The sequence below is a fragment of the Mustela nigripes genome, chromosome 5 (genome assembly GCF_022355385.1).
Source record: "Mustela nigripes isolate SB6536 chromosome 5, MUSNIG.SB6536, whole genome shotgun sequence".
Taxonomy (NCBI): Eukaryota; Metazoa; Chordata; class Mammalia; order Carnivora; family Mustelidae; genus Mustela; species Mustela nigripes.
In genome coordinates this window covers 12,938,789-12,964,338 of record NC_081561.1, presented here as the reverse complement: position 1 = coordinate 12,964,338, position 25,550 = coordinate 12,938,789, and the positions used below count along the sequence as shown (strand labels likewise).

The following is a 25,550-nucleotide window of genomic DNA, read 5'->3' as shown; positions in this document are numbered from 1 at the left end:
CGTCTTCTCAGCCTCGGGGAGAATGCAACTCCAACGCGCCGCCTCCTTCCTCTCATCCCTGCTGCGACAGGAATGACTCCAGTGACTCTCCCCTAACCTCTTCCTCCTCCCTGATCTGGGTTGCAGTGTTCCCTGTAGCATCAAGGCCTTCGTGAGCACTGTTCTCTCCCCTCTCCCAAGGGACCCCACTATCATCAGCATCGGAGAAATGACACACTAGGTCCCAAGGAGGAGTATGGCACGGGCTGTGTGACCCGGCTCTCCCGTCCTCCCACCGGAGCTCTGCTGCTGCAGACTTGGCATATGGTGTGGAAAAGGGACGTGGCCTTTCTCCCCACACTCTGGAGATCCCGGAAGGTCCCTCCCCCAAGCTGGCTTGCTTCTTGAGAACAAGGATCGCTCCTTACTAGCTATTGGGAAGACACCCCCGACCCCACTTCTGCAAACCTTCTGAGGGAGTGAGTACTGACCATTCGGAGGGCTTTGGACCAAAGAAGTCGTGACAGTCCAATGGCACCCCACATCACCTATCAGCAGCATTCACATTAACCGGGAGAGTGTAGACAATTTAATAGCCAATCAACACATCGATTGTGTGCAGTAAACGGATACAATTTGCTAAATCGATCCAACCTTTAGCTGGTATACGGAGGCTGGGCTTAAGGGCCATGCTAGGGTTTTACGAACACGTGAGTTAGGTATGGTGTAGAAGAAGTACAGGATCCCTTAGCTTAACAGAAATGGGTTCTAGGGGGAAACAAAACAAAACAAAACAAAACACCAATAACATTTTAAATCCCCCACAGTACAAAAACAGGGCATGTCTTCTTTAAAGACATTAAGATTACAAAATATCTTTTTGAAACACTATGGCACACTAGGTGTAAATATGTCCTGATTGGACAATTTCATTCCCATTTCCAGGAGATTCAGAGGCTCGGGGTGGTGCCAAACAGAAGTTCAAGTCCAGCCAGGCTACAGGTCCCGAATGCCACAGGCAACTCGACCAGGGGCTTTACCTGTCCCATCCATGATGTCTGAAGGCTGGAGCACCTCGTATGAGCAGGGATCCCTGGGCATGGGGACCGGCTCCATTTCGGATAGGGCTGGCAGAGACAGTTGGCTGGAGCTCAGGGACTGTCCGTTTTCCAGCGAATCATCTTCGTTCGATATGGAGAGCTCCCCGTCTGTGGGCGCGAGAAGGAGACGGCACAGTTAGACAGCGCCCACCTTCCAGGGAAGGATGACATTTATCGTCGGCTAACTGAATTTAGATGTTTTTGAACAATCTTTATCAAGGTCAGTCTGTAAAATCTGCCCTTGTTCTTTCGCTTTTCAGACACTTGTTTTATTTTTAGACATAAGGCATCTGACCCCGAGGGTGGCAATTTCCAGTGACCTCTAGCAAATTGCCTGCTTTACTCTCCATCTTTCTAACCAAAGCCGCCTATTTTGTACATTTTTTTTTTTAAAACAAAAGTGAATTAAAATGAACCTTTCTTTCTAATTTTGGAAAACTGGAAAAACTGAGCAGGCCTCAGGGATTGGAAAACCAGGAGTAGAAATGTCTACCTTGGGGAGCCAAGGGCTTCATAACACTCAACAAACACCAGAGCATGATTCTCTAAGGCTCTAGGAAAAATTCATCCTCTTTTTGTCTTTTTTCTTCCCGCCAGGATCCAGTTTCTCCAGGCAGATAAATGTTTAGGAGTTGGAACCCCCCGGCCCGCCCCCCTCCTAACAACAGGGGCCACGCCTCACTGGCACTGGAGGGTCCCGCCTTCTGCAAACCTTATGAGCACTGACCACTCACAGGGGGCTTCAGACCACAGCCGAGGGCTGCGGCATCCTAAGGATGCTGGGAAGTAAGTGCCAGGATTCTCCCAGCGTCCACCAGTGATCACGCCTGGAGGGGAGCAGACTTTGATCTTGCTTAAAGCTCCTCAAAGCCAGGGGCAGGCAGCTAGTTAGCACCCCAGGAGAGGATCAAAGGCTCCCACACAATGGCCATTTGTCAAATCAAAACTCCCCCAGGGTGATCTCATTCTAGCCCAGGGGAGTCCTAAATAATGAGACATTAAAGTCAAATTAATTTTTAAAGAGGATGGAAAGCTGTTCCGGGAAGATGAATAAATATCCAGAGGAAAGACTCCTACGTTATGCTTAGTCAGAAACACAGAACCCAGCAAAGCAATCACGTGCCTTACAACCGGAAGAAAGAGGATTTACTTGTAGAAAAATGAAACAGGGAAATGACTCCCAAAGTAGACCTTGTATAAATAATCCTTTTCTTGTGCGATGCGCCTCCCAAGGCTTTAATTTAATCACAACAGTATGTGGTGGTAAAAGGGGGCTCTGCCAGCTCCCTCCCTCCCCAGTTGGAACTGGCCTGATGAAACGTTCAACAGAGTCACCTACACACCAACAGGCTTTCGACGGCATATGGTTCAAGGACATAGGCTATTTGACCTGAATCTTGTATAAACCCAGAAAAAACCAGAAGAGATACCAAAGAATCATCTGAGGCAGATGACAGAAAGCACTGTCACACTGTTAGATTGTGGTTTTCTCCCCATTTTTTTTCTTTTCTTTTTAATTATTTTTTATTTTTTTAAAAAGATTTTATTTATTTGACACAGAGAGAGAGATCACAAGTAGGCAGAGAGGCAGGCAGAGAGAGAGAGGGGGAAGCAGGCTCCCTGCTGAGCAGAGAGCCCCATGTGGGGCTCAATCCCAGGACGCGGAGACCACGACCTGAGCCGAAGGTAGAGCCTTTAACCCACCGAGCCATCCAGGTGCCCCCTCCCCTTTCTTTCTTTTAAAAAAATTTTATTTATTTATTTATTTGACAGACACAGATCACAAGTAGGCATAGAGGCAGGCAGAGAGGGAGGGAGAAGCAGGCTTCCTGCTAAGGAGAGAGCCCGACTTGGGGCTTGATCCTAGGACCCTGAGATCATGGCCCGAGCTGAAGGCAGAGGCTTTAACCCACCGAGCCACCCAGGCATCCATCTCTGCACTTTTTTTCAATTTGGTCCTTCTGTGTGCCTGAAATGGCATGATAGTTAGTACAATTGCAATTAACAAAATGATTACTACTCCTTGTTGATAAGAAAAGAAGAGCAGTATGAACTCTAGGTACACAGCCAAACCAAAAGTCTTCAGGAGGAAAGGGCTGCAGTGGTGTGTTATTGCATTGCAGTCCCCTTGGGGACAGTCCCTAGTCCCCTCAACATGCTTGAATTTAGCATGTTCTCGTGGGTGATGCCATGGGAAGCACCAACACTTCATGTTCCCAGTTGGTGGAACAATGATGCCGCTGCCACTCCGTTTAACACATCCCTAGGAAACCACTTTGGTTTTTGATGTTCCTGGTGTAATAAATGTCCCAGTTAAGACAACCCGAAGAGGAGGGGGTTTTCAAGGCCCCCTGCCAAGTTCTGGTTCTTCGGGGTACCAGCAGAATCAAATGACTGTTGTACTTTTGGACAGGTAAAATGCATCCGAGAAGTGGGTGCCTGGGTGGCTCAATGGGTTAAAGCCACTGCCTTCGGCTCAGGTCATGATCCCAGGGTCCTGGGTTCGAGCCCCACATCGGGCTCTCTGCTCGGCGGGGAGCCTGCTTCCTCCTCTCTCTCTGCCTGCCTCTCTGCCTACCTGTGATCTTTGCCTGTCAAATAAATAAATAAATAAATAAATCTTAAAAAAAAAAAGTATCTGAGAAGCAGGACTGGGGGAAAGATACAAGTGTAGTTGGATACTTAATTTATGAATCTTGGTTTCGTCAAGGTGGCTAGCTTAGTGTTGGTGGCTTTGCTAATGATGGAGAAGCCGTCCCAGAGACAGAGGAACTCTCAAAAAATTTAGCTCCCCGTAGATTAAACGTGACTTTGCTAAGTCCAAAGATTGTTTGGAGAGGAAACAATCTTGGGAATTCCACTGTCATAATTTCTAAAAATACATTCCCACCAGAAAAATAAAAATGAAGAAAAAAGGGTAAGACAACATAACAGTTTATTTGTGGGTACATATTGTTGTGATCTTACTAGGCATCAGATTTTATGTATTGTTTTACTATTATAAACATTATAATTTGCATAATTATAATCTTAATTATATTGGATGAATAACTGAATTTTAGTTAGCTATCTTCCTGTGGCTGCTCATAAAAGGGTTTCTTGTGTTTTATGATATAATGAACAAAGGAGGTTCTGCCCATCACCTCCCTGCATAATGCCTTTTCTGCAATTAGAATCCTCCCCTTTTAGGAGAAATTCCAATAGACAAAACTTACGTGTATTAGTATTTCAAAATCTAAGTGACATATACTTGAATCTTGGAAAATTGTTCTGTGAAGGGTTTCTCTATTTACACAGCAGCAATGCACAGACCACATGAATTTCTTAGCTTTTGACCATTTCTTCAATATTGACCTTGATAACCATATTTTACCTACTTATCTACCTACATATATATGTGTGTACACACACACACACACACACACACACACACACCCTAATCTAGTGGAAATAAACTGAAACCAATCAACAAAGATGACAAATCCTTTATTACATCATTTATGACCAAAAACAATAGTGACAAAAGTGAAGACCATCAGGGCGCCTGAGTGACTCAGTGGATTAAGCCTCTGCCTTCAGCTCAAGTCATGATCTCGGAGTCCTGGGATCGAGCCCCACATCGGGCTCTCTGTTCAGTGGAGGCCTGCTTCCCCTGCTCTCTCTGCCTGCCTCTCTGCCTACTTGTGATTTCTGTGTCAAATAAATAAAATCTTAAAAAAAAAAAATGGAAGACCGCCTGTTTTGAATTCATTTAACATGGGGCTACAGTGGTGTTGCCACTGTTAAGTAGCTGCTGTTTTAAATTCTTGTGACATTTTCAGACATACACAAAAGTGGAAATAGTAATGTAACTGACCCCATTTATGCATCATCAAGGCAAGAAATCAGCTGAGGATTCCCAATGTCTGGTCATTCCAAATCCGATTAATTTGAAGTGTATGTAAAAAGCATAGTTTATCAGCCTCTTTATTGTCATTTTAATTCAAATTATTAAAAAACCTGTTTTACTTTTTTTTTTTTAGAAAGAACTTAACCTTCCCGATGAAGGGGAGTCTCATGGACTAATTATACGTTCATCTATCAAGATCATCACTGTCTCATTATTGCAGATGAGAAAGAGTTTGTTTTTTATACTAATATCAGAAATTATATTAGAAATAATATTAGAAATAATATTGCCCTATATAATATTGGAAATTATTTGGATGTTTTACATGATCTTCTAAAATGATTTGTAATAGTTTTCAAAACTACCGGTAGTAGGAAGGAGTAGCGGGAACAGGAAGAAGGGGGAAGACTCTGGAGATCCGAGGAACTGAGACAATGTTTCTCTGGCTTCAGTGGGAATCACAATTCCCTGCAGTGGGGCTTGGTTCCACCCCCAGAGTTTCTGTGCTGGTAGTTTTGGGTTGGGACAGAGAATATGCATGGCTAGCAAGTTCTTCTTCTTCTTCTTCTTTTTTTTTTTTTTAAAGATTTTATTTATTTATTTGACAAACAGAGATCACAAGTAGGTAGAGAGTCAGGCAGAGAGAGGGGGAAGCAGGCTCCCTGCTGAGCAAAGATCCCGATGCGGGGCTCTATCCCAGGACCCTGGGATCATGACCTGAGCCAAAGGCAGAGGCTTTAACTCACTGAGCCACCAAGGCGCCCTGGCTAGCAAGTTCTTGGGGGATGCTCGAGCTGCTTTGGCTGGTCAGAGTTCCACAATTTAAGACCACTGGATTGGACATTAGGAATCAGAGATGCAAGAGAATATGGAATGGCAACTGTGCCTAGTCCTGATGAGGTCTGGGATAGGAAATGCTGTTTATGGAGCTAACGGGGAACACAGTAGTAGGTTTAAACCTCAAAGAGGACAAGAAAGCAGGAGGTTGCATTGTCTAACCAGGGATCGTGAATATGAACTTGTCACAAAGGCATATGGGATTGGGGAGAGCCGTAGGGGAGAGCAGAAAATTAAAATGTGAGCCAGATGCAGACATATTTAACAAGATAAAATCAGGTCGCAGACATGATTGAGAACATGATGCGGAAGTGAGCACAAGTCAGGGTCATAAATTTTAAATGATGAGACGTAGAAAGCAATGGATCTAAGCTATAGAACTGGTCCTGGAAACTGTGCCAGCCTTATTCCCTCTTCTCGTGAGACGTAAGAAATGAAGATGTTGGTAGAGTCATGTTAACAACCAAATCAAGGGGAGTGAAGGGAAAGGTGACGGCGAATTCATTCATTCAGCGGGCAAACATCTGTCGAGAGCCTGTAATTAACAAGAGGCATCACGACCCAGAAACCGCATGCTCTCACCACGGTCTCGTGGGTAGGGCCGCGTTTGCTTTCAGCACCTTCTGAAACTTGTAGAAACTCCCACCCAGTCTCCTGTCCTCCACGCCCTGGAGCTTTACCACAGCCCACCCTGCCGCCCCTCCCACAAGCCAGGCATGACGCCAAGTGCTAAGGGAAGACACAGGCAACACAGAGGAAGAAACGCAGAAACACAGACATGGGGAGGAATTAGTGTGAGAGGTGGGAAAAGCAGCAAAAGTGGGAAGTAACATCCTGAGAGCCCAAGTCAGACGGAAGACTTGCGCTCTGCACACAGGAGACCACGCACTTGAGGAAGATTTTGTTATCGCATGGAATTTTCTGTAATGTTCTGAAAGTATGATTTACATAACAGTTGCGGTCCAGAGGACTGGCTCAAAAGATACATTAATGGTTTATTTGGGAGTGGCAGCTATCTCCCTAGAATCGGGTGTCACCTTTGTGCCTATATTTGAGGGCTTTTTTGTTTTAATTTTCCTCGATTACTGTTTTGCTTTAGGAATATTCTCTGGTTTAGGGCAACGGACACCTTCTGATCAATGAGATTTTCTCAAAGCTTAAGCTTTAACTGAAATTGCTTTTTTAATACATGAAGATCACATGGCGAATGGACAACAGGAATTCTTTTAGGTCGTCACGGAAAGCCATGGAACAACATCTACATTACATAACATGAAAAATCGCACAAAAGATACTGTGTTCTGAGAGGGCTCACGGTTCATGGTGCTTTGAAGTTGAAGACAAGAAAGTATCAATTTTAATTCTGAAAAAAATATATGTATATTTTTAAAGATTTTATTTAATTATTTGAGAGAGAGAGAAAGCACAAGCAGGGGGAAAAGCAGAGGGAGAGAGAGAAGCAGCCTCCCCGCTGAGCAGGGACTCTCTCCCCCACCCATGTGGGGCTGGATCCCAGAACCCTGAGATCATGACCTTAGCTGGAGGCAGGTGTTTAACTGATTGAGCCACCCAGGCACCCCTGAAAAAATACTTTAATATAAACTTAAGCTTGCCCCCCAATCTGATTTTTCAAGGGTATGCATGTGGATTATATTAACACCTATGTTTAAAAATGGATTTCTAGGGGTGCCTGGGTGGCTCCATTGTTAAGCATCTGTTGGCTCAGGCCATTATCCCAGGGTCCTGGGTTTGAGCCCCACATTGGACTCCCTGCTCAGCAGGAGCCTGCTTCTCCCTCTCCCATCCCCCAGCTTGTGTTCCCTCTCTCACTGTGTCTCTGTCAAATAAAAAAATAAAATCTTAAAAAAAATTAAAATGCATTTCTAGTTGGATAAGACATCTTCAGCTAAATAAATAATAGTTGACGACGAGTATAAAGTATTGCTTCACAACTAAACATGCACCATTATGGCAATATTTCACGTGAACCAAAAGAAACAGTAAAGTGTGCACACATATATTTATTTATTCAGATTGCATCAGAGGGAAGCCAGATGGTGAGTTTTGGCTTACTCACGAAACTTTTTGGTTTTTAATTTGCAAAATAAAATGCTATATGCCAAATGTAAGAAAAAGAGCAGCGTCGTGGGGAGACAGGAGCAAACGTAGCTAAGACGAACTATTGCGAGTCCGAAGAGTATGTGTACAAACAAATGAAAGCCAAGCGTCCCGGGTGCCCCTTGGCAAATGCAGAGCCTTGCTGGGAATGAAAGAAATGCAAACAAAGTGACCATGTGGGCAGTGCCCAGACATTAAAAAAATGTGTCTGAATTGATGTCAAGTACAAGGGCAGAAACGGAGAGCCGTGTGTACCTGTGGATCCGGATCACATCAAAATGAAATCCGCCCGCAGGCTGGCAAAGTCCCGAAGTACATTTGGCGAGATGTAAGTGAATTTAATAATCATTAACTTTTTTTCTGGAAAGATGCTTCCATTTGTAAAACAAGACAACAACATAAGCATTTGTGTGCTGCTGTTATATTAAATAAAATATATATATATTATATATTATATTAAATGAATAATAGTTCTTTTTTGGAGGAAAACCTCTTCCTCACCTCTCGATTACTTGGAGAGGCACTGATTTTCCCTAAGTCCTCAATTTTTTTATTTTTTATTTTTTGGCCTGGCTTCCTACCCTTCTCTGTAGTGACCAACCGCATCACTAGGTCCCTGTTGCTCTACAGGGTAGAGCAAATCTATCCACTGGGGGTGTACTCTGCATTTTTGCTCCTCACCTTGGACCAGTGTTGATCCAGCACTCAGACCTTCTTCTTGGGGAGCTAATGTGAGGTCCGGGCTTGGGGGGAGGGCACGAATAGAAAGTTGTTGTCAATGACTTCCTCCAGACTAGCCTTTACCAAGAGCGCTAATATTAGACGCTTCCAATCCTTAGGAGTCTGGAGTCTCGGGAGAAGAGAATGCCTTTTCGATCTCAGGTAAAAAAGAAACAGAAGGTGACAGATAGGATGGTGTTTAAACCATGCTCTGTGTGTGTCCTCGGACAGGAGAGCACTGGTGAGCCCCCCAACTCATTCTCGGGAGGGCTGGGTGGGAAGAAAGAAACAGCAGGTGTGGTGGAAAGAGCCCAGACTCTCAGCGTAGGGAGAGCGGTGTTCTTGTTTTTGCCATCATTGGTTGGCAACAAGTCACTGAACTTTGGGGACTTCAGTTTTTGTCCCTTGAAAACAAAAAAGGGCTGTGTTGGATAATACCCAACTTCTGAAAGATCGAAGTACTATGTGCAGGACAGTGGGAAGAAGTAACGATAATTACTCCCCCCCAGAAACAAACAAACAAACAAACAAACAACAAAAACAATCTTGCAAACAAGCATGAAATAACAGAGAAGCTGAAACAGCAAATCATGTTTCATTTAGGCTTTTTCTTGTCTGACTTGCTCTATTTGAGCCTATGGTGAGAACCGGGAAATACATTGATGGGTTTCAGGTTTATTGTTTGCCAATAAAGTGCTATATATTTTGTAAAGATTTTATTTATTATTTGACAGACAGAGATCACAAGTAGGCAGAGAGGCAGGTAGAGAGAGAGAGAGAGAGGAGGAAGCAGGCTTCCCACTGAGCAGAGAGCCCGATGCGGGACTCGATCCCAGGACCCTGAGATCATGACCTGAGCCAAAGGCAGAGGCTTTAGCCCACTGAGTCACCCAGGCGCCCCTACAGTGCTATATTTTTATTAAGAAAAAACGGTTAAGTAAAGTTTTAGCATAGTACTAGAAGCCTGTGCTCTACCTACAAAGCCTCTATATTCAGTAGAAAGACAAGGAGAAAAAAAATTGGGACAGTGAAAGGGACAGTCAGAGAAATATTTTTAAGCATTTTGGAGTGCCAGGCACAATGCTGGACATTTTCTATATAATAGTAACAACCCCTTAAACAACATGATGGGAATTTATCTGAGCCAGGTTCTTGTTCATTGAAATTCTTTTATATACATAAAAGAATTCTGTGGAGTTGGTACAAAAATCCCCCTCCCTGTAAAAAGGAAAGCGAACACCAGATGGTTTCAATAACTTGTGTAAAGTTACACAATTGGCAGGTAATGAGCTCGGAAGTGCTGAGAGCATGTGATCCCATCTAAAATGACTTATTTTGAGATTTTGCTTCCTCAAGGATGGTGAAAGAGCCGTATAGAAATCCTTTATAAGTAAGACCTGTAGACGATAGAGTTAAAACCCAAATTACATCCCTGCTAAGTCCTTGCAGCAGAGAAGGGTGAATGACGTCATGAAATCTTGGCTATACTGAGGCTTCCACCGTAAAGAACAAAGAGTATATAAGCAGGCTTCATGTGTCAATCTTAGACTCATTGGTGATCCCCAATGGCTACAATTAAAGCAAAACAAAAAGCAAAGCCACCTGCGTTAAAGCAAACCGTTCTCATTGTGAGAACGAGCCTGCTGCCAACACTGGCTCACTCCTGTTTCCTTTGAGACAAGAGCTACTTACTATTCAGCCCGTTCTACGTTCTCAGTTTAGCTCCCCAGACAGGCTCTTTGACCAAAGAAGGGCGCCTCCACTGGGGGGCGGATGAGTTACAGCGGAAGGTAATTTCCCAAGAAAGTATTCCTCTGGTAGTGGTTGTCCTAAGATTAGTAAGGCACGAAGCAAAGGCTTCATTGACTTTTTTTTCTTGCCACTTTTTCCACTAGAGCAGGAAAAGAAATCCACTCCTGCAGGTGACGGAGTCATTGTTTTGAAACCTACAAAGCTGTCACTTGAGCTGCAATATACCGTTTGGCAAAGCGTCCATTAATCCCGATAACCTTTTCAATCACTAGTCAAGGCCACTAGCTGCTCTCATAGTCAAATGATCAGCCGAGCAACAGTGAACTAAGAAAGAACTTATCTAAGGGCGTCACTGAAAAGGTTAAAAGCTTTAAACCTGAGTTGGAAATGGCTCTCTGGCATGGGTCAGCTTTTGTGGGAGATATTTTCTTCCATTTGCCTGAGTTCAGGCAATGGATGTAATTAAACTAAATGGTGCTACAGATAACATTTTGTAGAATTTTAAACATACACAGAAAGCAATACAATTCCTCCCAAATATTGCCTGGTTGGTGAACGAATGCATTTGATTCCAGAGTGTTTAAAAAGACCTGAAGTGAACATCTTCTTCGCAAAAGCAAAACAAAAAACCCCAACAGTCTCTCTCTTTCTCTGTTTTTCTGCTGGGCTTTGTTTTCCACTGCGAAAAAGTCACTGCGGGTGTGTCTGTGTGTCTCTGCACCATCAGGATTTGAGGCAGACACAGACAATTTTGGGAATCTACAAGTTAGAGATCTCCCACTTGATTTGCAGCTACAAGTCTTTGGATTTTTCTGACCAGCAGATACAGAGGAACAACTGTGCAAGAGCCCTGGGGTTCCTGTCTGATACAAGCATCTGTGTAGCTCAGAGTCCTTTTGAGCCTAATACCTTAAAAATCTGTACAAGTTGTAGTTCAGTATCAGACTTTAGCCGATACTCCAATACTTGGGATGATTTCTTACATGGAATGGAGCGGCCCATGTTTTTGTGTTTGGAGAATCACCTCACCTTTTTTAGCATTGCTACTGTTCTGGATTTCACATCCTATTTTGACATTACTAAGAAGCCTTTGCCAAAGCTGTTAAATATGTGAGGTGCAATGACTTCCTGTCACAAAAATGCCGTTGACCTTGGGGAGCCTGTTTCGGCTACACTTCCCTGCAGCTGTTTTCTGCTGGATTTATCAGCATTTCCTGCCTCTACTGGACCCGAGGGTCAACAAATCATCGCTCACATGGACTCTTGGCTGCTTGCAGGGCCCGCAAACGCCCCAGTGCATCCAACAGTGGTGTTTCCTTCCCAGAGCTATTTCTTTCATCCGTCCTGGGAACAGCTCTGCCTGTCCCCCCATCATCACACTGAAGGCCAATCGTTCTTACATCATCTATCCTAAGTATGAAGGCTCTGACCATGATTTCCAATGATGACTCCGCTCCAAGGTTTGTCGTTCGAAGAGGATTTGCCATCTTGCTATTCCTGCGCATTTTAATATAAAAAATGCAACTGGGGCAGGGACCAAATATGAAATGAATGGGATGTCACAGCTTCTCCCTGTGCGATTATGAAATCATGTGACTCTCACGGAATCACCCTGCATCATTGTGCTAGGGCCCTTGAACAGTTATTAGGGTCGCCCAGCTGAAGCTGGTATCCAAGATTAAAAAAAAAAAATACTCAATGGTTAGAGTCAGGGGATAGAGAGCAGTGACAGGGACAGAGGTAAGCAACTCTGTTTCTCTAGCTGGGTTCTCCAATAGCCTCAGGTGGTGATTTATTAGTTAAAACTAAATAAAATTTTAAATGCAGACCCCCTCAGTCACACTAGCCACACTTGAGGTGCTCAACAAGCACATGAGGCTAGCTATAGGCTGCCGGGGTGGCAAACATAGATGATGACAGAACATTTCTGTCACGGCCCAAAATTCTACTGGACGGCACTGCTCACAACGGACTTGAAAATCACCATCGTGGCCCCGATGAACGTGAAAACGGGGACACATTTCTGGAACTGGGAGGCTGAGAGGGTGTGGCTAACCTGGGTGACATCACGGTAAGCGGGCAATTTAGTGGATAATATTTCCTTCCGAGAAATTAAGAGAGACCTGGGGAGCGAAGACGTGTTCCAGGGCACAGGCAGAGGACAGCAGCAGAGCGACGCAGCGGGCACACCTGCGGAGTCCTGAGGTCTCACACTGGAATCTCCGCTCTCCCGGGGGGTACCAGGGACAGCCCAGGCTCAGGGGAAAGGGAATAGGGAAGGGGAGGCAGGCAAGGGAAGGCAGGCATCTAAGAAGAGCAGAAAAGCAGTACAGGACAGAAGTCTGGTGGAGAGCACCGCCAATTTTATTGAGCAGGCAAGGGCTTAAAAGGTCAACCTGGACCCCGTCCTGGGATCTTCCCAACCACCCTATAAGAGGCCAAGCAAGGGCAGAATGGAGCTGAAGAACAAGCCACCCTGTGGGTATTCCCTGAGACACTAGGAGGACCCCGATGGGTGGTTAACAGATGCCTTCAATCAAGCAAGATAAGGACTGGGCACAGCAAGAGAGGAAGGAAGGAAAGCAAGGCTTTGCTGGTGTGGGCAGTCAAGGTCCTGGGGTTGCTTTTATTCTGAAAGCAGAGTCCCGGGAGATGGAAAGCTGCCCTGTGCCTTGTATACACGGAAGACGAGAGGGATGGAACCAGAATCCTAGGTGTGGAGCTCCTAGCAGAGTGCTGTTTTACAAGATATTTACATGGGGGTTCACGTCAAAAGCCCCGCTTACCTATCTAAATCTAGCCAAGTCCTCAGCAAGTCAGGAGGGGTTTTCTAAGCATGATGAGCTTTCCTGACTTAAAGAAGGCTAGCTACTAGCCCTCCAAAGTTTGGCTGGCCTTGGCATTGCAAACGTCAGTGGAGACCAAGGACTGTCGAGTGAGCAAGCATGCTAGGCTGCGGCCACGGGGGGTGGGCGGCCGTGATGCCCCCACGCCCATGGTAGCCTTCCCTGCCTGGACTGGCAGCTGGAAAGGGTGGTATGGTGAGATGGGTCTCCCAAGGATAACTCCTACGAGGCAGCAGCCTATGGGAGTTGACTGCCTGTAAAACTTTGGCTATGGAAACCTCCATCAAAATTAGGGCAACAAGACGTCTTGTGGTTATCTCCTAAAATTCTGCTCAATGAAAAATGGGAGTGATTGTGGAGAAGCTTTGGGGAGAAGGTTTGCTTGCTTTTGGAAAGAGATACCAACAAGAGATAGCCCTCTCTCCTTCCTCTGGATATGGTGTGTGCATGTGATGCCGGGATTCCTGCAGCCGTCTTGTTACCATGAAGGGCTGGAGCCTGACAATGGCATCCCTTAGCCATGTTCGTGAACCAAAGAACTAACCAACCCTGGAGCTGTCCTGCCAGTAGCCTTTACTATATGAGAGTCATTCATTCACTCAGTGACTCAGGAGATAAATATTAAATAAGCATTGAGAAACTCTAACCGTATTTACCCCAAAGATACAGATGTAGTGAAAAGAAGGGCCATCTGTACCCCAATGTTTATAGCAGCAATGGCCACAGTCGCCAAACTGTGGAAAGAACCAAGATGCCCTTCAACAGACGAATGGATAAGGAAGATGTGGTCCATATACACTATGGAGTATTATGCCTCCATCAGAAAGGACGAATACCCAACTTTTGTAGCAACATGGATGGGACTGGAAGAGATTATGCTGAGTGAAATCAGTCAAGCAGAGAGAGTCAATTATCATATGGCTTCACTTATTTGTGGAGCATAACAAATATCATGGAGGACATGGGGAGTTGGAGAGGAGAAGGGAGTTGGGGTAAATTGGAAGGGGAGGTGAACCATGAGAGACTATGGACTCTGAAAAACAATCTGAGGGTTTGAAGTGGCGGGGGGGTGGGAGGTTGGGGTACCAGGTGGTGGGTATTATAGAGGGCACAGATTGCATGGAGCACTGGGTGTGGTGCAAAAATAATGAATACTGTTATGCCGAAAATAAAAAAAAAATAAATTTTAAAAAAAGTGACATCAAATAGAAGAAAAAGAAAAAAAAGAAACTCCAACCGTTGCTCGAGGCATTTGGAAACGAGGCATTTGGAATACTATAGAGGAGAGAACACAAGAGATAACTGGTCTAAATTTGCTTATTGCTTCCCCCTTCTTGAGTTAAGTCTTTGTGACCTGAAACCCAAGCCTTTTAACTTATATCCTGCTGATCACCCATTGGCTTCACAGGTAATTTAAAAGCCTACAATGAAGCATCATACAGATAATCCAAAGGACACCTCTTGGTCCGTATCTCACACAATGTGCCTATATTTGACACTCTACTTTTTCCCCAAACCACTGCTCCTGGTCTTGGCTTCCATTCTGATACACATTCCCAGTTTACTTCCTAGTTTTCTGTCCACTTCTCAGTCTCTGAGGGCTTCTTCCTCTTCCCAGACCATTTTTGCTTTACTCCTAGAACATTTAGTGTGAAGTTCCATGGGGTTTTCTATCAGGACCATTTAGGTTCCCATTCTACACCCTCTCTGAGAACTACCATCCGCTCGTGTTGGCTTAATGACCATTTACACAAAGGCTCTTCCAGACCTGCACTTCCAACCTAGTTCTCTCTCCTGAGCTCCAGATCTGTATACTTAGTGGTCTGTGTAGACAACTGGGTATCTCACATTCAGTGTGGTCAAACCATGGCAATGTTTTGTGCCATGGGCTCACCTGTTTTGAGTCATCGGCTCAGTGAACGGCCTCGCTATCTGTCCACCCTGTCACCTAAGCCAGAATCCTGAGTATCTGCCATGTCTGTACTCTCCCCTCTTCTTCCCCAAATGTTAGCAGTCCCAGGGCTCTCTTGACTCTAATTCTCCAGTCTGTCCTTTCTCCAGCCTCCCGCCGTTCCTACTACCCCCCATCATGTCACTGAATCCCATCAATGGTCTACTATCCTAACTCCCAGACTCAGGTCCTGGCCTCTCCTTCCATGTTCTTCTCTGTAGCCAGAGCAATGAGGCTGCAAATCTGATCGTTCAGAAAACCCTTCCACAGCCTGTCACTGCTCTCATGATAAAGAATAAACAACGAGAATAGTTTTCCTGCCTCTATGATCCGCCCCAGTACCCTCTCACCGTAGAGACACACTGAACACACACACTCTCTTCCTTTTCCCCAACTCGGTGCCTCCACGTGGGCTAGTTCTTCCCCTTCTGACATTCCTCCAACCTGTCTAGCTTCTCTGGGATAATTCTCATCACACATCAGATTTTCTGAGACACGACTCCTTGTAGGATGCCTTCCCTAAGTCCTCCCTCAGGCCTGGGTGGGCGCTGCTTCCATGTGCCCCCGACATCCCATACTTTCCCCGTCATAACTGCAGAGTGCCTGAACCCTAATTCCCAGGACTGTGGGTTCCATCAGCTAGGGAGGCCTGGCTTGTCCCAGCTTAGTATTCCCAGAGCCCAGGATGATGCCTGCAACAGAACAGGTGTCCAACAAGTACCCAAGAGAGGAGGAAATTGACTGGGGATGCTCACTCACGGCTATAACAATAATTTCAGTTATTGTTTGGCTTGGAATGGTGATTTTTTTTTAAAAAAAGAACCATGTAGGGGTGCCTGGGTGGCTCAGTGGGTTGGGCTACTGCCTTCAGCTTGGGTCGTGGTCTTGGGGGGGTCCTGGGATCGAGTCCCGCATTGGGCTCTCTGCTTGGTGGGGAGCCTGCTTCCCTCTCTGTCTGACTCTCTGCCTACTTGTGGTCTCTGTCAAATGAATAAATAAAATCTTAAAAAAAAAAAACCATGTAGCTTAAAAGACTTTTTTTTTTTTTAAAGATTTTTTATTTATTTGACATAGAGATCACAAGTAGGCAGAGAGGCAGGCAGAGAGAGAGAGGGGGAAGCAGGCTGAGCAAGGAACCTGACGTGGAGCTTGATCCCAGGACCCTGAGATCATGACATGAGCCGAAGGCAGACGCTTAACCCATGGAGCCACTCAGGTGCTCCGCTTAAGAGACTTTTGATCACAACTTCATTTATTCTCTTTATTGTTTAAAGCACTTTCCAACTACCCCACCAGGGCAATCCCTTGTATTAGACTCCGAGATGCTTCACGAAGTGGCTAGACATCACTGATGCTCAAGATACACACTCTATTTCCACGCAGCTACTCTATCCCACAGCTTTCGGAAGAGTGCATTTCTAGGTAATGCATCAGAAACAGCAGAAAACATATGACAAAGCAATCGTGCCCGGTAAAGACTAGACAAGTCTACACATCTACACACTGGGGGTACCAGCTAAACAACGGGGCTTAAGAAGGTCTGTGCCTACTACGTTCGTCTCCTCTGATACCCTGGGGAATATTTATTTTAATTTTTAAAATAGAATGACCTTTTAATTTAAATATCAAGCTTTTTAAATTTTTTTTCCTACTTCTTCTTCTTCTCTTGAATGCCAGAGAAAGGAAACTGCAGCCTCATCCATAAGAGAATTGTCCATTTCAGGGAGCTTCTGTTCATGCTTCTAATTAAAAAGAACACCTTTCAAAATGTTGCTCTCACTCAATTAAGGCAAAAAGCACACCTCAGTGCACTTTACTGTTTGCCATGAAATGCGGTCTCTAACTCCCAGCACGCGGTGGAAAGGGAGGTTGCTCACCGGCGCCCAGGCTGTTCCACGCTGACCCACTCCCAGCTCTTCTTCCCTCTTCTGTGGACTCTCCTTCCCAGGGTCTCAGTGGGACTGCTCAGGAGGCTCCTGCGAGAGCTGCCAGGCCCCAGCTACAATTCTCGAATGTGCCAGCTCCCCTTCAGGGTGTGGAACGGAGTCCCAGGCAGAGGTGATATCGTGTCATCCCACAGCAGAGAGACGGTCTCCCTTCCCACTCCTGCCCTCCTGATCCCTGATATCGACATCCATGTGAATTACACACACCCACCCTCTATGGACGATGCAGCATGATCGCCACCGTTAACCCTGATATTCTTCAAATCTAGCATTATGTTTATTTGTGGAGTGGATTTGCGACAATGCCAATAGCCACACTGGAAACATGTTACAAAGGTTTCCTGTGTTCCCATAAATCCCAAATGGAGGACACACAGGCTTAGCAGGGGTTTTAAGCATCCACGCTCGCTGGTGGCCACGTATCCAACGATAAGGCAATAACCTCACGGGGCTTCCGCTCCTTAATCTCTACGGTGGAAAAATGACAATAGCTTTGCCAGCTGACCTCTTGAGATTCTTGCTAACTTGGAGAAATATGGCTATTTTACTAATGGCCAAACCACGCACTGTTTTCAGGGTACTTTTCTCCTTAACACTTCAAAACCGCTATTTGAAAGGAGAGTATTTAGCATCCGTCTAATTAAACATACACATAATAATGATATCGCCTACTTAAATAACTGGCAATGAAGTTCCATGGCCCATGACGGCTGAATAAACGGGGGGGGGGGGGGGGCAGAGAACAAGGAAGTCCACCAACACAGGCGCATAAACAGCGAGCCTCTGGTTTGCACAGTGCTTCTCTCAGTAAACGTTTGCTGAATATCGACTCTGTCTCAGGCACTGTTGGAGGCTCTTGGGCTGCATCCCTGAACAAACCAGGCCAAGATCCCACTCTGTGTGATGGAGCGTCCGTTTCAGCGGGGGAGGGAGACGGGAGAGAGGCAGGGTAACACAATAAATAGGGAATTTATAGAGCCTGTTTGAAGGTGAGAAGAGACAGAAACTAAAAAAAGAAAGAAAACAGCTGGGGAAGGGGACGGAGGACTCGGAAGGAAGCAGCAATGTCAAGTCTGGCCGTTTCAGGGTAAGGCGCATCGAGAAGGTGACCTTGGAGCAAAGACTAGAAAAGAGAGTGAGTTGTGTGGATGGACATCTGGGGGAAGAGGATTCCAGGAGAGGGAGTGGCCAAGGCCAATCTCAACGGCTGGAAAGCAGAGCTGGAGATATGTCACCGAGAAGAAGTTACGAGGGGCATCTGGGTGGCCCTCGTAAGTGTCTGCCTTCAGCTCAGGTCATGATCCCAGGGTCCTGGGATCGAGCCCCACATGAGGCTTCCTGCTTAGCGGGGGGCCTACTTCTCCCTCTCCTTCTGCTGCTCCCCATGCTTGTACATTCTTTCTCTCTCGCGCGCTGTCCAATAAATAAGTAAAATTCTTAAAAAAAAAAAAAAAAAAGAGGAAGTTATGAGGAGGTATGGCCAGGGAGGTCAAAGCAAACTTAAGGGCTGGAGTGAAAATCACAGAGGGCTTCACACGCTGTCACAGGAACTTGGAGTATCTCCTAGTGAGATAGGGAGCCATTGCAGGCTCTGAGCAGGGGTGGAGGGTGATGTGCTGATTTGCAGAGAACTGAGAGAGAGAGGCAAATGCAGTACAGAGGCTTGAATTTAAAAGGTACACACTGAGTTAAAGTTCTTTTGGAAGTCAGTGAAAGGACCCATGCCCCCGTTTCAGCCACGGATCACTTAATTTCTGTGTAAGTATCACCTCCTCCAGAAGTTCTCCAGGATTGCATTTCTCTAAAATCATGGCTCCACTTATGGTTTTGTCTTTTTTTACCCCACTGCTTTGTTTTTCTTCATAGGGTTTATCGCTCCTTGACAACATGTCACAGGCTTAATTATTTCCCATTTCCTTTAGTAGAATAGAAACTCTGAGAAGGTGAAGGTTTTGCTCTTTTGGTTATTGTTGTAACTCAACACCTAGGGTACCACCAGGCACAGAGAGGGCACTGAGTACCGATTTGTTGAATGAAGAAATGAATGTGAGTCTACGAGAACCCTTACGTTCTGATTGAAGCACACAGACCACAAGATTGGGAAATAAATAGTTAAAAAAATAAAATTATCAAATTACAGAGTATTTTCCACCACTAGTTGGTTTTTACATTTTTACAATTTAGGATGATGAAGGAATGTTTACGTTGTGTTCTTCCTAAACATGCTGTACCCACATTCTGGCAACTTTTGAAAATGGGATTAAAATAATTTATGATTTCGTGTCCCGACTACATCATGACTAACAATGAAAAGTTTTCTTTTTACGGAGTCTTCAACATGTCCTGCATTCTCCCATGGTCTCCATATACCCAGAGAATAAACTGTTTTCTTGGATTTTAAAACTTTTATCTAAAGGCTCTTCTGGACTCTAAGATTATGGGTTCTACACGGAAATCAATAAAAAAAAAAAAAAAAACAACAACCCAAAAGCTAGTCAGTGCCTTGTGCTCCCTACTTCTAATGCATTCATTAAATGAGGTTTTCCAACCTTGTTCCTATAGACACTTTTCTCACTTTTCTCTTCCACCCAATCCCTCATTTTGCTTGATTTGAATGTATGTCCCAGTTTGGGCTTTGTAAACTGCTAAGAAAAATACAAAGAATTTTGAGGAGAACTGTCAGAGTAATAAAAATCTCATCAATTCTGAGTTCACCCAGCCCAAATATTGATAAAGCTCGTCTCCCTACAGTTTACCTTTATACTTCCTATGAACAAGTGGGGTATTATGATGCAAAATCGATCACATAAAGAAGTTGGAGGAGGAGAGCTACCTACTACAGATAAGCAGCTTTCCAGCACGCTGGCGGGCTGATGCCATCACAGTTGTGTGTGCTAAGGCTGGGGAAGGCACAGAATGAGGAATTACCAGCCAGGCAACAGGGCACGATTGTTCCGGATCTCTGAAACGTCTTTTGGAAACACGCAACTTGGAAAACAATGAAAAAGTCCCTTTGCCAGGTGCTTTATGTGTTTTACCCACCAGAATCCCAGCTACAGTGAGAGGGGAGATGGCCTAGAAAGGGGAGCAGGAGGAGGACGGGAAAACCGAAGTGAGGGTACAGGAGGGAATCTGAATCGGGGTGGTGGTGGGGTTCAGGTCGGGCCATGGGGGCCGTGGCTAAGACAGGGTCGCAGATCCTCGCACCTCAGGTAAAAGTAGGCAGTGATGTTCCTCCTGAACTCTTGGGCCCACTGAGTGAGGGTGAGGCATGAAAAGGGTCTTGACACCTGTAAAGGCGGAGGATGACTACTAATAAGGGTGTGCTGTCACGTCTTGAGAATTTATGGGGTGACAGCCACTATTCTCTGTGACATGTCGTTAAGGACTCAGCTGTATCCTCCCCACTTCCCAAATTCCTCTGTTGAATCCCACCCCCCAGCCATTGTGACTATATTTGGAGGAAGGGCCTCGAAGGAGATATTTAAGGTTTAATGAGCTCGTAAGGGTGGCACCCCAATCCAATAGGGCCGATGTCCTTCTAGGAAGAGGAAGGGACACCAGGAGTGTGTGCGCCTGGAGGAAAGACCATGGGTGGACACAGCGAGAAGGCAGCCATCTGCAAGCCAAGCAGAGAGACTTCTCCAGAAATCAATCCTGCTGACATCATGATCTCGGACTCCTGGCCTCCAGACCAGGAAGGACATTTCTGTTCTGTTACTCAGCCCCAGCAAACACCCATCCATATGTTATCCCGTGTAAACCTCATTATGACATTAAACACACTTTACGATAAAGAAACAGAAGCACAGAGAAGGTAAGCAACCTGACTGAAGTTGCACAGCTAGTTGTAGTGGAACTGGTATTGAACCCAAGTAATCGGATGCCAGGGCCCATGTTCCTCACAGCTGATATAAGGTAACATGATTAATATCCAAAATGGTACAAATGGGTGCTTTCTTAAAAATTTATTTTAGAGAGAGAGGGAGAGTGAGCGAGAATGCATGAGCCAGGGGGGAGGAAGGAGAGAGAGAATCTCAAGCAGACTCCCTGTTGAGCATCTTGGTCCCAAGACCCTGAGACTGTGACCTGGGCTGAAATCAAGAGTCGGACGCTTAACTGACAGAGCCACCCAGGCGCCCCTCAAATGTATGCTTTCTATCAGAAAAGCCCGTAGCCAATACAAAGTTCTGCGAGCGCTCTGTGTAATGGATTTCTGATTTTGGTCCCTCGCTTCTTCTCCTCTTCCCATCATCAAACAACAAACATTTTTGCGAGGCTTCTCTATCTGAAGCATTACGTGAGGCTGGGGAGACCCGGCAGGAGCCTCTGGGGACCGTGTTCTGGAGGAGAGTTACTAGCAAGGAAAGGCGGCCGACAACTGAGCAGAAAAGCACAGAGAGTGACAGCAAAAAGACAAGGAAGTCCGGGAATGTGGTGACAAGTGGGGGCTCAACTTGTCCCTTCGTCCCCCGCCAGTTACTGAGCGCACGAAACAAAGCAGCTGGGAATTGTTTGCAGCCCTCTCCTCCCAATTTCTGTCTCTAGAAAATGAGGCTTTTGCTCTAGTAACCTATGACTTCTCTGGGTAAGTCAGGAGCTACTTGGACAATCCTGACCTCAACCCAGTTATGAGCTGGAATGGGAATAATAAATGCTATGGTCAAATGGGTTTTCTAGAATGTTCCAGAAGGTTTAGAGTAAGAGCTAGAAAGGTTGCAAGAAGACAGGAGGGAGGGGGAAGAGATCGTTTCACTGGATCAGAGCAGGCTTTAAACGTGATGGGAGCAAGTAGATGCTTACTACGCAGTCTGATATCCGCAGTGGGACACCGACCACCTCTGCCGTGCTAAGGAGGAGGCGGGAAGACTTCAGGTCCATGCAGGGGAGGTCTGGGGCTTGGATAGAAAGCAAGACATGGGAGAAATGGGATGATGTTGTGGACACCTCTTCCCGGAGGAGTTTAATCAACCAAAGAATGCTAATCTGGAAAGGCCTTACCCAGGTGGAAGGAGGAAGGGGCTCACGGAAGGGATTTCTTGGCCTCAGGGGGCCCTGCGAGTTCTAGCCGGTAGTCCCAAATAGCACAACTTCACGCCATCCCTCCAGCATCCCTGCCACGTAGGGCAGGGCAGGGCCTCTTCCGCCTTGGGGTGGACATCAGAGCTAAGAAAATGTCCTTGAGGAGTGCCCGCCGGAAGGCCCATGACAGGAATGGATACACGTGCCCCAGGCTTAAGGACCAAGTCGCTGATAGCGGCGGAACCTGGGGGGTGGGGGATACCCAAGTAAGAAACACAGCCTGCCTTCCTCATTTCTTTTTCGTTTCCTTTCCTTCTTTCTTTCTTTTTAGATTTTATGTATTTATTTGATAGAGAACACAAGTAGGCAGAGAGACAGGCAGAGAGAAAGGAAGGGAAGCAGGCTCCCCGCTGAGCAGAGAGCCCGATGGAGGGCTCGATCCCAGGACGCTGAGATCATGACCTGAGCCGAAGGCGGAGGCTTTAACCCACTGAGCCACCCAGGCGCCCCAGCCTGCCTTTTTCTATCAGACTACAAGTCAGGCCTGCAGAAGATTCCCAGAAACGTGGTCAACGCAGAATGACAGGGTTGCCTGAACTGGCACGATGAATCTTTACAGTAGAATACGTGCTTTCATTACCTGGGCCAGCGAATAACACCCGCTTCCCAGAACGGTAAGACTTGAAACTGACAATTACTGGTGGCAACTGCATCAAGATGGACGAGGACAGTGTGTCAGTTTATAGAGGGCCTTAACCTGCACACTGGAAGGGAAAGAGGGAAGGGGGGAGAGGAGGGGAGGGGGGAGGAGTGGGGAAGGGGGGGAAGGAGAGGGAAGAGGAGGGGGGAGGAGAGAGGGAGGGGGAAGGAAGTGGAGCAAAGAGGAGGGGGAGAGCAGAAAGAGAAGGAGAGAAGAGTGCAGGGGGGAGGGGAGGGGGAGAGGGGGAGGGCCAGGGGGAGGGGGGGAGAGAGGGGGGAGAGGGTAGCTGGGGAGAGCAGGAAGGAGAGAAAGCCTAATTCAAAACAGCAAAACTCTCGGGCACCTGAGTGGCTCCGTTGTTTAAGTGACTGCCTTCAGTTCAGGTCATGATCCTCGAGTCGTGGGATCGAGTCCCACATCAAGATCCCTGCTCGGCGGGGAGTCTGCTTCTCCCACTGACCTCTCTCCTCTCGTGCTCTCTCTCCCTCTCTCCCAAATAAATAGTTTTTAAAAATAAAAAAATAAAACATCGAAACTCTTAAAAAACAAAAATGAAGAATACTTAATCTACTATTGAAACCTCTGTGCACGTTTGTACTTAAAGAGTAGTTCAATAAGCAAAAGACAGAGCATTCAAACAGAGCATCCATTCACTGGTGGACATTTTCACAAACCATCTGCAGCTTCCCAGTCAATGCTACCATTTGAAATATCTTATGTGCACAGTTCTATTTTATAGCTTCCTCCATGTTGACTTCTTTTATTGTGGGGAGACAGAAGGCCAGAAAAAAAAATCTGTTAAGGAAATTCCAGATGCCTGTAGATTTTTAACCTTTGTTTTGGGAGCCCCCAGTGCCAGAAAGAGACTGGGCCATTAACTTGGCCCCAGCTGTGTGTACTTGAACACGAACAGGCTCCCGACCAGGACCCGCACACTGTTCCTGCAGCCCCCCAACTCCACACTGCCCCCTGTGGTCTGATTCCAAGACTGGGAAGAAAGGAGCTTGATTTCTCTCTTCTAAAAGGACACCTACAGCTTTGGCATGGTCTGCAAAATTCTCCTCTCTCCAAAACTGTCTGGAGTTTTAAAGGTTCAAATCCTGAGAAGGTGATGCGGAAAACAGAATCCAATTCCAAGAAACGTGCACACACACTCCACACACAGCTTTCCGGGCCCTGCGGAGGGGCCAGTCCCCCTTACCTTTATCATAGATTTCCTTCAGGACCCCTCGTTTTATCAGCTCCTCTCTGCTTTGCCTCATTGATATTTTCCTTTCCAGGGCTACAAGCAAAACACAGAGAAGCAGGTGTGAGTCGGCAACCAAGAGCTTTGCAAAGGAATCACATGTTAACATGTATTACAAAGTAACACACAGAAAAGTCTTCGGTAAATTACATGTTATTAATGTTAATGAAATCCCATACCCATTTTCATCAGATTATTTCTTTTAATCTTCAAAATGATCTTCAAACTACCTATAAGGCAGACGCTTCTGTCTCATTTCATCTCACCCCGCCTGATGGCGGAGTAAACCACAGCCCCGAGAAATTCAACAACTTGTCAGTGTAACAGAACTAACGACAAGAGCCGCCGGGATTCAACCGAGCAAGTGCTAACTCCAATCTCCGCAAAGCATCCTGAGTCTGCCATTCCCTTGTAAGTGGCATTTAATTATGTCGTTCGCATAGATCGGGTCTCACGGAGGATTATGTTGCTTCCCAGCTATTAAAAAAAAATGGTATGCAAATATCTCCCACAAAGCTCTCTGGATTGAGAGATGAGGGGTTGGGGCAGGGAGTTGGGGACCCCCGTGGGACAGGCGTCCACTGCTTTCCTCTCTTGGGGTCCAAAGCCGAGCAGACAAGTCAGGGGTGAGCTCCCCAGTTATGAAATGCACCTCCACGGGGACCCAGCTGTGCCTCTGAGCCAAATGCTCAGGCAGGTGGTGCTGGAGAAGGGGAGAGGGGGGCTTCTCTCAGCCCAGGGGCCATGACAGAGGGTGACTTGAGTGAAAACAGAGCCCAGGAGTGGAAAAGTGAGTGGCAGCACCAAGGGCAGGCCTGTGGCTCGAGGTAAGGTGGAGGAAGTCAGCAGAGCCCACGGAAGTGAGTGTGAGAGAGCCACCCCAACGGCTGACATTTGTTTCCACATGAACAGGAGGGGACAGATTATTTTGGTTGCTTTTGTCAGCTTGAAAATCTCCACATGCTTTGCATGCACGGCTATTCTGGGGAGGGGGAGCCATTTATAAAATAAAGAAACTTTTATGCAGACAAATTCAAACACAGATTACACACACACACACACACACACCCCTCAGGAGAATTTAGTCCGAAAAATACAAGTGAGCACTAGAAAGCAAGCGAGGAAACAGGGACTAGCTGAGTGACCTTGGTCAAGTCACTTTGCCGGTCTGAGAAAACACTGATGCCTCAGCCCCAGCTTCTCTGATTTAGTCAAGTCCAGGCTGGGACCTGGACATCTATATTGTCGTGAAAAACTCTGGGTTCTTCTCAGTCATATCAAGGTTGAAAATCGCATTTTATATATTTTGGGGACTTACTATTTTAAAAAATATTCTAACTCTCTCTTAACTTATAATGAATTCAGTGGTGTGAGGCAGCCAAATAAATCTGAGGTTGGGCTGCTCTCCCACAGAGCTTCCTGAGAACACATTAATAGTAAAACG

At 46.0% G+C, this 25,550-nt stretch overlaps 1 protein-coding gene across 9 annotated transcripts in view; it reads right to left on the bottom strand.

The window, feature by feature from the left end:
* Positions 1–25,550, bottom strand: part of PHACTR1 (phosphatase and actin regulator 1) — a 553,099-nt gene that overhangs the window by 87,528 nt on the left and 440,021 nt on the right. For all 9 annotated transcript variants that reach the window (XM_059399448.1, XM_059399449.1, XM_059399454.1 and 6 more), the window contains 2 exons: positions 24,062–24,142; positions 1,020–1,187 (listed from right to left, as the gene is read on the bottom strand). In XM_059399448.1, the coding sequence (XP_059255431.1) occupies positions 1,020–1,187; positions 24,062–24,142 (249 nt within the window). The remainder of the gene's footprint in view (positions 1–1,019; positions 1,188–24,061; positions 24,143–25,550) is intronic.